The sequence below is a fragment of the Martes martes genome (genome assembly GCF_963455335.1).
Source record: "Martes martes genome assembly, chromosome: 9".
In the NCBI taxonomy this organism is placed as follows: Eukaryota; Metazoa; Chordata; class Mammalia; order Carnivora; family Mustelidae; genus Martes; species Martes martes.
Genome location: NC_137896.1, coordinates 37,270,874 through 37,286,508, shown reverse-complemented (window position 1 = coordinate 37,286,508; position 15,635 = coordinate 37,270,874). Strand labels below are relative to the sequence as shown.

Here is a 15,635-nt window from a genome sequence, read left to right as displayed (position 1 = left end):
CCCTATGTCTATGTCTAGTTTTGCTTTTACATTTATATGCTAATTTTAGTGCCACTCATGTCTGAAAAAGTTGCCCACGTGTCCCCAGTCATCACTTCATGTCTCATGGAGTGATGGGACAACCTGATGGGAGGGAGGAAACTGAAGTGACTACAGATCATCATACAGCTGTGATTCTCAGTCTGGTCCCTGGGGCAGCAGCTTCAGCATCACCTGGGAGCTTATGAGATGCGCAACAAGCATTTCTGAGCCCAAAGCTGTCAGCAGCCTGTTCTCACCATCCCCCCAGGTGATTCTGATACAGGCTCAAATCTGAGAATCACGCCTCTACATAAGGGAAGAGATAAGGGGTGTATATGGGTGTGGGGGGGGCAGTGTGCCTGTGCAGAGGGAATTTGAAAGGGAACTGAAGATGGGATTCTGGCAAATGCAGCCACGCATGCATACCTCGCAGAAATGGGGAGTAAGAACAGACAGAAAAATAAAAAAAGAACCAGAAAAGAAGAGCATTTCCATAATCAAGAGAAGACTTCAAAGAGAGGAAGAGGTGGAGAGGTCAGTCAAATCTAGCCAGCGAAGGGCGAGTGACCTTCGAAGGGGCAGAGGCCACGGAAATGGGCTCCGGACAAGCTCAAGTTGCTGAAAGCTGAGTGGGGAGAAAGGGGGGCAGACAGGCAGCAAACGCCACCGTTCCAGGGAAATCTGCAGCCGCGGAAGAGATGCAACTCGTCGGCTGGTTGAAGAAGATGAAGGGGTAAGGGAAAGCTAGAAAGGATGAGGGAAGAGAACAGTTAATCACTGAGAAAAGGGGCTGTGCCTGTAGCAGATGGAACGGAGAGAATTAAGCACAGAGGAGTGAAGGAGACAGGGGTCATTTCTTTGCGGAGCAAAGAGGGAAAGAGAAGATTCTGTCTTTCCACAAGCATTTGTTGAGCACCTGTAACTGCCCGGTACTGTTCTCAGTGTAATGAATAAAACAAGACAAAATATTTGTTCACCTGGAGTTTGCGTTCTAAGGAAGGAAAACAGAAAGCAAGGCGATATCTTCTTCATTTGTCAGGTGCTTCCAAATGCCATGAAGACAAGAGCGAGGTAAGGAGAACGAGAGGGACAAGGAGGGAGCATAGTTTATTATAGGGCCACTCCCTTAACAGGCTAAAGTTAGGGAAAGACGCTAGGGACATGTGGGAGGGGCCGCACAGATATTGGTCAGAAATGCTGGGCTGGAGAGGCCGGCAAGGGCACAGTGTCCCTGCACGAGTCGTTTCCTGCATTCTAGGAAGAGCAAGGAAGGCAGCTTCTTGGAGTAGACGGAGCGAGGGACAGATGGTGGGAACACAGAAGACCTTATCATGAGACTTGAAGGTCACGGTCTGGACTTCACACTCAGCAGGATGGGAAGCGGTGAAACGTTCTGTGAGGGGGTATTCCGAGTTACATTTAAAAAAAAAAAATTACTTTGGCTTCTGTATGGAAAACAAGTCCTACAAAAGACAAGAGCGGAAGTGGAGAGGATATCCAGGAGGCTACTCCAGTAACACGGGTGGGAGCTGACTGAGGGAGAGCTGAGGCTCGCAAGAAGAGACCAGATTCCGGACATAAAGCAAAGGACGTGTTGTGGGATTTGCTGGGGGAGCAGGTACAGGTCTGAGAGAAAGGCAGAGCTCTCCGGTGAGTAAAAACTTGACAATCTGGAGAAGGGCAGAAAGCAGATGACTTAAAATAATAGTAATAATGGGGGCGCCTGGGTGGCTCAGTCGGTTAGGCGGCTGCCTTTGGCTCAGGTCATGATCCCAGAGTCCTGGGATTGAGCACCGCATCGGGCTTCCAGCTCAGCGGAGAGCCTGCTTCTCGCTCTTCCTCTGCCTGCTGCTCTGCGTATTTGAACTCTCTCTTTCAACTAAATAAATAAAATCTTTCCATGGGGCGCCTGGGTGGCTCAGTGGGTTAAAGTCTCTGCCTTCGGCTCAGGTCATGATCCCAGGGTCCTGGGATCGAGCCTTGCATCGGGCTTTTTGCTCCGCAGGGAGCCTGTTTCCTCCTCTCTCTCTGCCTCTTCTGCCTACTTGTGATCGCTGTCTGTCAAATAAATAAATAAAATCTTAAAAAAAAATCTTTAAAAAAATAATAATAATGGTAACTGTTAGGTTTATTGAGTATTTCCTATTTATCAAGTGTCGCGCTTAGTTTGTTACCTGTATGACGTCATTTACTCCTACGGAAAACCCCGATTAAAATTAAGGGACGGAGGCTAAGCAAGGGTAAGCAGTTTGCCTGTCATGGAGCAAAGGCAGTTGGGGACTGGGCTCCATGCCGCCTGGCTGCAGAGAACATACCCTTAATCCTCCGTGAGATACAACTCTATTTTCTCCCCAGAGTGCAGAAAGGGAGAGTGGGGAAGGAAGGCCAACCTTGGCATTTCAAAAAGAATATTGACGGATGCATTGAAAAAAACATGCATGTAAGATTTAAATAAATAATAAGAAGACACCTGTTGCTGGTGCTTTCCTTAGGGGGGTTGCTATGATTTGGGGCCCTGCCCTGTCTCCTGCTTGTGCCAAGTGGAGGCGAAGCAAATGACAGAGCTGCGATCTTCCTGGACCTCTTCAAAAGTGATGTCAGTGATCCCTTCAAGCTGCCTCACGGGTGTGGAACGCATTCCTGGCCTCCACTCTTCTGAGATAAGCATTCCCTAGACCTGGTTTAGCAGAAACTCTGCCCTGAAACCGAGTAGGCCGGCAAGATGGAAGTTGAATCGTGATGTATTTATTAAGCCATTTATTAAGCCAAGCACTGGGTTTGACACTCACAGGCACAGCAGATTAATTCAAGACACATTTCTTGCCCTTAAGGGGCTTACAGCCCTGATTTGGCTTAGGGACCACCCAACAACCATGAGGATGGAGATACCAAATCTCCACTCTGGGCTCATTGCACTGCACGATGGGACAGGCCAGGAGATTAGAAGGGCCCTGGTGCACGTGGAATGAATGCCTGCATGGCCCACAGCTTCTCAGCCCGAACTCCACAAGCAGCCCGGCTGCAGAGGGAAGGTGGCTGTTTGTGCATAAACGTTGTCATTTCACAGAGACTGCTATTTCATCTTTGAACCTTGGCTTCAAAGGAACCCTGACCTTATTCCTGTGGCTTGCCTTTCTTTGAAGCCTATGGCTTTGCATTGCAGATTAAAGTGAAGATATTCATCAAGGGACAGATCTGGCCAACTGCTCCCCAAACTCAACCCGAAACAAAGCCTTGAAAGGCTCTAATCACAGTTGCAGTGGAGTGGGCTAAACATGAAGGCTTGGAGCCCTGCTCTCTTCCTCAGATCCTGTAAGGCAGCTCCGGAATGACACAGTGTGCCCCTTTGCGCTCCAGACAACTTTACCCCGAGAATCCGTGTATCTCAGCAGAGACGGGTGAGTTAATGCAATGTTCTCAACCTGTCCTATTCATTTTATTTAAAGCAGGCATTGTCGTCAATGAGACCAGCATGAACACTCACTGGTGCCTTTGAATTCTTCAAAAGATGTGTCAGAGAGAACCATCTGAAACTTGGCAGATGATTCAGTCAATTTTCTCTTCTACTACTTTCCTTTGTTGACCCCTTCAAAAAGAAATTGTCCTATCTTTCTCCCTGGGTTCTCCCATCTTGACTCTAAGAAAATAGGCTTCATACATCGCCTTCTCTGTTCTTTCTTTCTCTTTTTTCCCTATTAAGATGGCAAGAGGAGGAAAGTGAGAAACTTTAAGTGGGAGGTAAAAAAAAATAATAATAACCAAGTAATTCTTTAATTATTAGGTGAAAAGAGAGAACCAAAGGCGATATCTCTCACCTCAGAGGACAAAAATGGATGATAGATGACTATCAAAGAATAAATGATTGTATCTTCCAATGTGATTTTTCTGCAGATTTTCAGCTGTGATCAGATAAATGAAGTGAGTTCTGTCTGTGATGAAGCGGGAAATCAATCCAGAGGAGGGAAGGGAGTGACTGTCACGTTGACTACACATAAGACAACTGCTTCTGACAGCATATACACTAAAGGGCTTAAGAAACCAGTGATCCTTACTGAGACATAGGCTAATTTTCAAGTAACTTTCCTAGTTATTCATCTTTAAGATAAGACCAAAGGAAAATTCTGGTCATTGTAGGACAATTCATTTAACTTGTGTTTTATTTTTTTATTTTTTTTTTTTTTAAAGATTTTATTTATTTATTTGTCAGAGAGAGAGAGAGAGAGCGAGCACAGGCAGACAGAGTGGCAGAGTGAGAAGCAGGCTCCCTGCGGAGCAAGGAGCCCGATGTGGGACTCGATCCCAGGACGCTGGGATCATGACCTGAGCCGAAGGCAGCCGCTTAACCAACTGAGCCACCCAGGCGTCCCTTAACTTGTGTTTTAACTTAAATCTTAAATAATTGTTTTCCATTAAGAAAAGCGTGGAGTACAATGAGATACAACATTATACCAGTTAGAATGGCAAAAATTAACAAGACAGGAAACAAGAAATGTTGGCAAGGATGTGGAGAAAGGGGAACCTTCTTACACAGTTGGTGGGAATGCAAGCTGGTATAGCCACTCTGGAAAACAGTATGGAGGTTCCTCAAGAAGTTAAAAATAGAGCTACCTTACAACCTAGCAATTGCACTATTAGATATGTATCCCAAAGATACAGATGTAGTGAAAAGAAGGGGCACATACACCCCAATGCTCACAGCAGCAATGTCCACAATGGCCAAACTGTGGAAGGACCCAAGATGCCTTTCAACAGATGAATGGATAAAGAGGATGTGGTCCTTATATACAATGGAATATTACTCTGCCATCAGAAAGGATGAATACCCACCATTTTCATCTACATGGATGGAACTGGAGGGGATTATGCTAATTGAAATAAGCCAAGCAGAGAAAGAAAATTATAATATGGTTTCACTCATATGTGGAACATAAGGAATAGCACAGAGGACCATAGGGGAAGGGAGAGAAAACTGAAGGGGAAGAAATCAGAGAAGGAGATAAACCATGAGAGACTCTGGACTCTGGGAAACAAACTGAGGGTTATAGAAGGGAGGGGGGTAGGGGGGATGAGGTAGCCAGGTGATAGATATTAAGGAGGGCACCTGTTGTGATGACCACTGGGTGTTATATGCAACTAATGAATCCTTGAATACTACATCAAAAACTAATGATGTACTGTATGTTAGCTAACTCAACATAAAAAAAAAATGCATGAATTTCAGGGTCCCTGTGTGGCTAAGTGTCTGCCTTCTGTGGGTCATGATCCCAGGGTATGGGATCAAGCCCTGCTTTGGGCTCCCTGCTCAGTGGGGGCATCTTCTTCTCCCTCTGCCCCTCCCACTGCTTATGCTCTTTCTCAAATAAATAAAATAAAATCTTAAAAAAGGAGAAATGAATAAATTTCAATAAGATCATTAATAGTGGCTTTGTGAGCAGCCACTGGTTCCAGACTAGTTTTTTCATACAACCAGACAGTTCATGTGGGCACAGATGCAGCTTTATTTCCAGCTTCAGATTTAACAGATTGAAAGATATCTGCTTATTGATACCCACATCCTTTAAGTTACCAACTCCTCCCACAAATCTGGGTCTGGTCATATGCCTGGTTTTGGCCAAAGGACTATAAGCAAGGTGGTGTCACTTCCAGGCTGATGTTTCTCTGTTCCCTGCCATGGGGACTGTGGAGGCTACAAGTAGGCTTAATTGGTGCTTCTTTGGAGGACAGCTGTGCAGAGAGTTATCTGATTTGTGTTAGACTTGGTGTGAGCAAGAAATAAAACTCAGTTCTATTAAGCCACAGAGATTTTCAGGGTTTGTTTGTTATGGTGGCATAACTTTGCTTATCCTGACTAATCCAGGGCCTTGGAGGACACTCAGTCTTACCTGACTTCCATCATAAGAATCTTTCCTCCAGCATCCCAGAGATGTAGTCCAAATAGTTCTCACCTGAGAACTAAACACCTCAATAATAGTAGCAAATAATGGCAGCAAGCAATTATATGATGCTTACTAAACAATTGTTTTCAGACAGAATTTTAAGCATTTTGTATAACTTAATTTACTTGATTCTCACAAAAGCATGAGCTCATCAGTATTATTTTCCTCATTTTATAGCTGGATGAACTGAAGCACAGGGAAGTCACTTGCCCAGAGCTGAACAGATAAGTTAAGTCACTTGCCTATGGCCATAGAGCCATAGGATTCCAGTTTACTTTCAGTTTCTGCTCCTAAGCATTGCACCACGTGGGCTCCCTAGATTGGATTTCCATTTGCTTTTCACACCAACTATTCAACAAGAGACAGAATCATAAAACTCCAAAGACGAGGTTGGAAGAGGCTTTGGAAAACCATTAATCACTGCATTTTACATGAAGGAACAAAATCACTCTGCAAGCCATTTTCCTGTGGTTTTCAAACTGGTGTCCCAGGGGGCGCTAGGCTTCAGGAGAAGGGCCTCAGGGGCTGTCAGTACTGAGGCAGGTGTACACGCTACTTCAACCAGCCCAGCCCTGTTATAATCTGTCTAGATAGTAGACTTTTGGGTAAAATTTGCATGTGAGTGAAGAATACTGCTGCTTTAATAAAATTGGGAAATAGATCTCCCCACACTTCTACTGAAATAGTAGGCTTGGAAGATGGCAGTAAACAGTGGAGGGCTTCCCACTAGCTGGGAGGTGGGGTGGAGCACATGGATTCTATGGTCCTTTCACCAGTCCTGGGGCTGGGAGATTTTGCTACTTCCATAAATGTACTCTGGAGATTGTGTGGTGGCAGGAACTGCCTTATTCATCATTGTATCCCCACTGTGACATGTAGTAGAAGTCCTATAACCTATATCTAGAAGATAGAAGACAAGTTCTAAAAGGCTTTGCTGAAACAATTTTTCAAAAAGAAGATTAAACTCATTTGGGTTGAACACAGTAGCACACTTTGGCTGTAGTGACCAAATGCAAAAAAAATAAATAAATAAAAAAGGAAATGGAAAAAGAAAGTTATTGTTCGTGTTTTGTCCACCTATCCTCAAATGGGCAGTGGCCCTACTTTGTGCCCAAGGAAACACAAGTGACGGCCCCAAGCAAGTGCAGGCAAATACACACAACTGTTTGCTTCATTTTAACGCAACTGATTACACAAAATTATCCAGATTTGCTGATCACATTAAGAGGAGATTAGAAAGTTTTCTTTGCTTTAAAAAGGCATTTCTGTGTGTGTGTGTGTGTGTGTGTGTGTGTGTGTGTGTATTGGCAGCAGTTCTAGTACATTTTTGTACTATGTATGACTATATATCATGTACAAGTTGGGTTTATACAAATTGATTAACAAATTGAGTTACATTAAGAAAAGGTGTATATCTGAGAAGGGGGCAGACTGATGAGGCAGAAGGAAGGTAGAGAGAAGTCTAAGAAAGGATTTGTGGGAGTTGTCCCCCACTGCAGACCCTCTTACCTTGTGTGGTCCCATCCAGTCCCATGATAAATTTCATTGATCTGATGATTTGCTCTGCTATTGGGGGGCTCATGGATGTAGCATAAACAGCACTGTGTGAGTGAACTCGTAAATAATCCACAAGGTCCTTTAATAAAAGAGGAAACCAAAATAGAAAGCAAATAAGTCTCAGTGTTGGTGGTGAGAATTGTAGCTAGTCCCCTCCCATCCACCAATGCACAAGACATTTGATTCTTGAATGTGGTCTAAATTTTCTAGGGGCATCACCAAAATGTTTATTTTTTCTATCTCTTCTTCTTAGTATCTCCCTCAAAAACCCACGAGGTATACAGAAGTGGGATGCTAAGAATTTGGAGTTGAGGTCTGTAAGGCAAAACCATATGTACAAAGGAGAATGATTTCCCAAATGTTTGTTGAATATCTAGCGTGCACAAACACTGGTTTAGTATTTAGGAATATCCAGGAATACAGAATGTGGTTCTTGCCCTTGAGCATATAACATTAGATTGTGCCTGTGGAAAAGTAATAGGAGGAAAAGTGATAGGATACACAGACCAGTATATGCAACAGGGCTATAAGATTGCAGATGAAAGAGAGGGGTATTGCTGGCTGGAGGAGACAGGGAAGGCTTCAGTGAGGAAGTAGAATTGTCTTAAAGAATGAAGACAGATAAAGAGGAAAAGAAAACTTGGGGTGGGGGTAGGGAGTGGCAGAAGGGAGAGGTGGGAAATTAAACCAGAGTGCAGGTTACGACCAAGAGAACTCTGGTTATGTCTTGGACAGAAGAGACCTATTGGGATTTTTGTGCAGCACTGCTTGGAATGTTGACTCACTGCTGGTCTTCCGTGGTGAGAATGATTCTTCACTTGGATGCCTGACTCCCAAGGCCGAATATAAGGTCCCAGGTAAGCCCGCTGAAAACCTTAAGATGTTCCAATAACTCAATGCCCAGTGGGGAGGGCTGCACTGGAGGTGCTCAGCCATCTCTCGGCTGAGCAGACCATCCACTGGCTCACCTGCTCTGGCTCATGGCTTGGGACCCTTGGGACGCTCGGCAGAAAAGCTAATGGGCTCATGCTAGCTCTCTGCGTTAACAGTGAGTCTATTAAGGATCAGCCACCTTCTCTTCGAGGACAGGGAGACGGTTTAGAATCCCACTGAGAGGTCTTCTCCGATCATTCCCTCATAAAGGTGACTGGGAGGAGCCTTACTTTGCGCAGGAGCATCTCCTCCTAAAGCCCTCTCATCGGCTACCTCCAAGCCTGGGACTGTGCCCACCCTTCACTCACCCGTGTCTCTTGGGGAATGGATGGCCTGGTTATCACAAGCTAAACATTCTTAGCTCATCTTCCTCAGTAAAGTGAATGGTCTGTCTCACAGGTGGTTGGTGATGGGATGCATCTATCTGGCCCACAGAAGGACCCGGCCAGACCAGGTTCTGACCTCTCTCCCTCCTGCCTCCTTCAATGTGACCTTCGTTCTGAATCTCCCCTTCCATGCTTGCTTCTTCCCCAACATCCTTTCTCCCTATTGTCCTTCATTTCACACTCTTTATTTCTTTCTTTTCTTCTACTCTGATTTCCTATTTCCCTCTTTTGCTTCAAATTCATTTAAATCTTTTTTTCTCTCCATTCCTAAGTATTTTCTTCTTCCCTCACCTCCTCTCCCATCCCCTTCCCCTCTCCTCCCTCCCCTTTCCTTCTCTTCTTTCCCTTCCCTGTCCTTTCCTTCTCCTCTTTTCTCCCTACTCCTGGGCCGCCTTCTCTGTTTTCATTTTTTCCTTCCAGCACGTTTGTACATGGACTTGCTCCAGGCTCTGTTCTAGGTGTGGAAGTCTAAGAAGAGAAGGAGGATGGAAAGGCCAGTCCCTGGCGGCCATCATCCACTTACATTGAAATTAAGATTAAATTTCTATCTCTTCATTTGTTTAGTGAATCTCATACAAGCAGTTGGGTGGGTTTTCACTATATGCGAAGAGTATATGCAGGATGATGGCCTAACTTAAGTCACTGGCCACACAGTATTTGGAAAGCTCACTCTGGAGGACGGGGAGAAGGGAGCACCTAAAGAGAGAACGGCACTTTCCAGAGTAGTGGCACATAGGTTCTTCTTCACAGCTCTGTGTTCGGTGTTGCTCTAGGAGCAGCAACAAGGGTTTTCTTTGTTTGTTGAGAGTTGGTGCCTCCTGACAATGGTGGGGAAGCCAAGCGGAAGAGAGTGAGTAGGACGCCGGTGACACTATGATGGGGGCTCTTGTGGACCTGGGCTGGAAAAGAGCTGTTTCAAGGAGGTGATCTGGCCTTGAAGGATGCAGAGGAGGGGGGGAGGCATGGACCTGTGCTAAAATTGGGAATGGGGACAGCATCTTATCATCAAAGAATGGAGGAGTCAATTGGGAGTAGAGCGAGAAGCCAATGCTTCCAAGACAAGGTTATCCCCGTGAAGGGAAACGTGACCGAAGAGTTACAGGACAAGCTCTGGAAATGGGCTGCTTGGGTTCAAATCCTGGCTCTCCCACTTACTGATATGTGACCACCGGCAAGTTACTAAACCTTAGAGCTGGGCGCATGGGTTGGGAGGAGGGGACCCAAACACAAAAACTCCTCAAAGTGTCTCTATGCCAGTCCTCTTGTTTGGCAGAGGCAATGTTCTAAGGTTAGGGAACTACACATTGGGACACCCAGATAGCAAAACAAAGATTTTTCACCCAGCTCTTCCTCCATCCTTATTGGGGTAGTAAAGGTCGGAGAAGAAAAGAAAGGAGAAGGGCATTTTAAAGAAAAGAGTACCCAGATTTGATGACAATTGGCAAGGCCCTGAAAACATAATAGGGCTTGAAGCTAAGCCCACAGCTGATATTCCTTGGCCACTTGAGGAGCCAGTGCAAGAACTTTACATGTGTTAATCTGCGCAATCACTCTATTTTTATCTTCCTTTTATAGTTGGGATGCCTGAATCATGGAACAGATCCAAAAATTATCCAACCCAAGCATGGTTAGATAACAAGGATTTGGACCCACAGAGCCTAACTCTGGAGTCCCTGCCCTTAGCACCGCACTATAATTCTTCTCCAGACCAGCAAGCTGGCTTGGCCTGTGGTGGGGGAGCAGGCGGGCAGGGGAGCCCAGAGCCGACCTCCTTCGTTTCCACTTGACCTGTGGTTCTTTCCCTAGCTCACAGATTGCTCCTTTTTTGGGGGGAGGAGGGGAGAATCCTCAGTATACTCACGTGTTAACAGTACTAAACTACAGATTGGATCGCATCAGTCTCAAAATGCTTTGGGGCTATTGCTCTTATTTCTTGAAAGTGAGTGAGACCCCCTTGAGAGCAGGGACGGAGTTACACAGTCCTCTGAAATCCACAGCGGTGGGTACCTAGCAGGCGCCTGGTAAATACCGATGATCTAGTGAAAATCAGAGGGGTTTTAGAGACTGAGGAAGGATGGTGAGGGTCCCCGAAGTATATAGAGAACTGCTAAGCTGCATTCTTAGGAACAAGGACAGAAATATTCTCTTAGTCTTGGGGCATCACTGGCAAAGATCAGACAAAGAAACAAAACAAAGCTTCCTTGGGCTCCTCAAGGGCTCTTCTCAATGTCCCCAACCCGTAATCTTCCTTTCCAAATTGGGAAATTTCATAAAGCCAAGGTCACGTGCATTCTTAGTTTGAATAAATGTCTCATCAGGGCAGTTATCCTTCCCTTTTAACATTAAGACTCTCTTGCCCACAGTCTTATCTCTTTTAGACCTGGTCCCCTTCCTCTGAGGGTCTGTTTGTGGATGGGGTTAATTTTTTTTGCATGCTTCAGAAGGTGGGGCTCCTTAGGTAACTTCTGCAGAGCCCCGTTTCTGATTCCCTTCTCGCATTCCACCATTGGGCACTGGGAGCCATGAATTAAGAGTTGGCTTTGGTCTCTTCGAGGCAAGTCTGGGTTATGTCTTCCTTCAGAGTGGGTTAGAGGTCTCCTCCTACCGAGGTTTCCAAGTCCATTTGTAAGTTCAAAACCCTGATTATTTTCTCTACCCATAGGCCTGGAGTTCAAGGGCAAGGGTGGTTTGCTGAGGAAATCAGACAGGAGGCTCTTAGAATAAACATCTTGGTGTTCATACCGTGACCCCCATTTACTTCAAAGGGCTGTTAAATGCAGCCGGGGCTGAGGCTGGCTCCTGCGAGGGGCCTGACTTTGTCTGGCGCCCAGGCTTCTGGGGCTGATGCTCACCCCAAACTTGGCTGCCCTGTCTGACTTCCCTCCTCCAGCATTCCAGCCCCGCGGCCTATCAGTCATGAAGGCTACCTTTGCTCCACTCATTTGCAGGTCTCTGCTCAGCCTGGGGAGACTATGAAAGCCAGTGGTTAGCAGCAGGCATACAAAGGGACTTAGGATACATGCCTGAGAAACATTTGGTCTCCGCAAAGCAGGGTCTTTAGAAAATACCTTCTCTGCCACTGGACTGACACAAAGTATAAAATAAACATAAACCTAGCTTCATCAGTTCAGGTTTCCTCCAAAGAAGACATTCATGGCATGGAGCCCTTGTCAGGTGGAGAGAAGTAATTGTCTCTTGACATTTCACCTCAGAGGTCTTGAAAGGACAGAGCGTTCCAAGTTGGGTTGTTCACAGATCATCTACAGTAGCTCCAAACTCAAAGTGAACAAAATTGCAAAATCTTGCTGGCTCTGGAGAGACCGTTTTGCCGGTTTCCCTAAGGTGGGGAGAGAAGGTCAAGGCCAGGGCAATAAATTCCAACAAGCAGAAATGACTTCGTTGGACATTCTGTGACAGGCAGCCCAAGGCCAAGACAAAATCTCTACTCTCTGAAGATACTCTCTTAGCAGATCAACGTTTTCTCCCCTTGTTTCTTTCCGAACACTTCTCCTTTTGTGACCTATCTGGTCGTTAATGTACACATTCCTGACCTTGACTAGCTCCAGAAAGACTTCTAGAGCGTCCTAGAAACTGTTATTAGGAATATAGTTCCTCTACTATGAATGCTAACTTGACATATAAAAAGAGAGTCAGACAGTTTTATCTTTTTCTAGATTTTTGGACCCAAGTAACTATTTTCAAATTTCAAGATTTACTAAGATCCACATGAACATAGTGAAATTGAAATTATTAGGGTTTCAGGAAAATGTAGAGTCCCAGTGTGTGTGCTTTTACATTTTTATGGTTCATTTTGTTGCTTTTGTACCTATTGGTTAGAATCCTGGATATTTTGCAGTTACTCCCCCCCCCCCCAAATCACACAAATTGAGATATACATTCCAAAATATCCAATAAAAAATATGATAAAATGCTATAAAAACTGTACTCTAAATATTTAAATAACCAAATAGAAAGATTTCTTTCAAATTAAAACTGTTAGCATTTGTCCAATCCTCTGTCCTTTCAGTTAAAAAGCATAGTTTAAAACAAACTCTAAGTCAAAATTTTTTGGCAAAAATAATTCAAAATCCAGGGGAATAAAAACTATGACTTAAATGGAAACTACACATAATTTAAAATTAACAGAACTTAAAAAGTTAAAGGTACAGATGAGCAGATGCAAAAATTCCATTAACTCTTGGGCTTATCAAGTCAGAAGGAAACCCGTTACTCATCAAAACCGTTCCAGATAGGTGCGCATTTGACTGATTTTGAAATCAGGGAACGACGCATATAAACACTTTCCCAAGTGGCCTCCAGTCTCTGGCTCACCCTCCGTGTCTTGAAACTGCCCTATGTTTTCTAGGTTTTGTATCTATCTTGCTGTTAGGGGGCAGTTAAGGCTCTCTGTTGGCTAATGGACCGCTGCCAAAGACTCTAATTCTTGCTGCCATCTAGTGGTAAATTTAGAGACTGCAGTGTAGTATGGATGGGGAAGAGAAGACAAAGGCTCCTGGAAAGGGAACGGGAGGAGGAGGTGTAGGGATGATGAAGTTCCTTGCATCCAAGCATGTAGAGAATGAATATTTTAAAGAGCAAGGAAATGAACAGATCTACACATTTTTCTGCATTGCGATTAATGTGAGTAATGATTTTCCACGATTTCCCAGTATCTACCCCAAATGAATACAAGTTACGTAGACAAGAATAAATACACTTTTAAAACAGTCCTAGTGGCTTGAGGATGGATAGGAAGAGAGAGCCAGAGTGAGCTGGTCCTAACTTCAGACCAGTCATGAGCCTTTGTTTAAAGTGGATATCCGATGAAGGAACTCCAAGGGGAATATGTGACATGTACCGAATTTGACAACATTTCAAGGATCCGCTCACTTTAGTTTATTCAGGTGCCCTTGATTCAGGAAACAGAGTTACGCTTGGTTAAAAATTTTGTAGTTCAGAACTGCTGCTAAAGTAATCACAAAACCACAAGCTCACAAAGCCATGTAGCCCGGATAAGGGACCTCCTAAATTTGAGAACCTCTGATCCCTCTGCTTCCACCGTTGAGGAAGGAACATTTAACCTTTCACCAGATTCAGCTAAATTTTGTAGGATCCTAAGCATTCCCGATGTTTTCAGCATTACGAAGCTAATTCCCACAGGCCAGTGGAGGGAGGATGGAAAACAGTGCTTTGAGCTCAGAAGAAAGTGATGCTTGTTGAAGGGTCAAGACCACTGTAAACCCTGAACATTTGAAGCATTTGTGCCTCTCATGGTCACAGTGAAATCTGTTGTTTTAAATCATAGGATTTCAATTGGCCAGACTGTCTCCTGCTGCAGTCCCTGATTTGTCTAACTGGTTTATCAGGAGTCTGAACTCTTGTTCCTTCTGGTAACAATGAGTAAGGGATTGGGAATTTTGGATAAGCTGTGATGCCACCTGCATGCTGTGGGTTTGGGTCTGATGTGTCTCCTTGGTGGAACCAACATCACTGTCCCAAGTCACTCTGGGACAGGTGTAGGTCTGTGTGAGACAGCTGTTAGGATTTGGATATAGGGCAGACCAATGGCTTCTTTATCCCTCAAAGCCAGGTTTGAATTTTTCATTTTCTTTTTCTCCCTGGCTCTTCCCTCCTTTCTTTAGTTTCTTTTAAACATTTATTGGTTTATATACTGGCAACCCCTTTGATGATATTGGCTCAAAATGACTGGGACAACACTCAATAGTCTGATCCCATTAGATCAGAATTTTAAGTCCTATAGATGAGATATGAGAGGGGGCATCTGGCTGGCTCAGTTGGCCCAGCATGCGATTCTTGATCTCAGGGGTCATGAGTTTGAGCCCTACACTGGGGGGGTTGAGATTACTTAAAGGAAGAGAAAGAGAAAGAAAGAAGGAAGGAAGGAAGGAAGGAAGAAGAAAACCTTAAAAAAAGGTATTAGAGGGTGACTCAATTTGACCTATGGCTTATCCAACATGTGGGAGAGAATTATTTTGCACAGAAAATCTCTTAGAAGGGTGTTTCTGATCTTGCCATGATTTTGATGAAAACTCTTAAAACCCAGAACTTGTAGCAGAGTCAACCTCATTTTTTGCCCACTGTTTCTGTTATCTACTTTATGTTTTTCATGCCCCCAAAACCAAACTACCTACAGTTCTGTAACCTTCTCTTATCTCATTTCTGTGTTTGGTATACATTATTACCTCTTTTTAAAATATACCCTCCCTCCATCTTCTGCCTTTGAGAATGATATTTATTCTAAGACTCCTCAGCTACTACCTGCAGAGTTAACTATCTCTCTCCTTGTATCAAGTCTTTGCCTAGGTACACTGCTGGTGTTGTCATTTTATTATAACGTGATTACGTATCACACGCTTCCCTTCACCATTAGAGGGCGAGTTCCTTGCCATTCTGGGCCGATTTGGCCTTGGACCCACTGTATCCAGGCTGCCATGATCTACTGAGGTGTGTTGAACTGAGCTAAAGCTCTCAGGGTATCCACAGAAGCCGCAGACTATGTCCCCAGAGCTTTCAGATTTTAAATAGACACAGGGATCCCTGGCTTACCTTCCTTCCAGCTATGTAACCTCCTGAGGCTCCAAAGCTTTTGGTGAATGTGCCCATAAGCACATCAACATCTCGAGGGTCCAGTCCAAAAAATTCTACAACACCCCGGCCAGTTGGGCCCACGGACCCAATACTGTGAGCTTCATCTATGTAGAGGTAAGCCTTGTATTTCTTCTTTAGAGCCACGATCTGAGGCAGACGCACGATGGAACCTTCCATGCTAGGGCAGAAGGAG

At 44.6% G+C, this 15,635-nt stretch overlaps 1 protein-coding gene across 1 annotated transcript in view; it reads right to left on the bottom strand.

Annotated features, from left to right (window-relative positions):
- SPTLC3 (serine palmitoyltransferase long chain base subunit 3) overlaps positions 1-15,635 on the bottom strand; it is a 138,003-nt gene that overhangs the window by 30,762 nt on the left and 91,606 nt on the right. Inside the window, exons 8-9 of the mRNA XM_080814494.1 lie at positions 15,401-15,620; positions 7,467-7,593 (exon numbers count right to left, since the gene is read on the bottom strand). Of these exons, the coding sequence (XP_080670620.1) occupies positions 7,467-7,593; positions 15,401-15,620 (347 nt within the window). The remainder of the gene's footprint in view (positions 1-7,466; positions 7,594-15,400; positions 15,621-15,635) is intronic.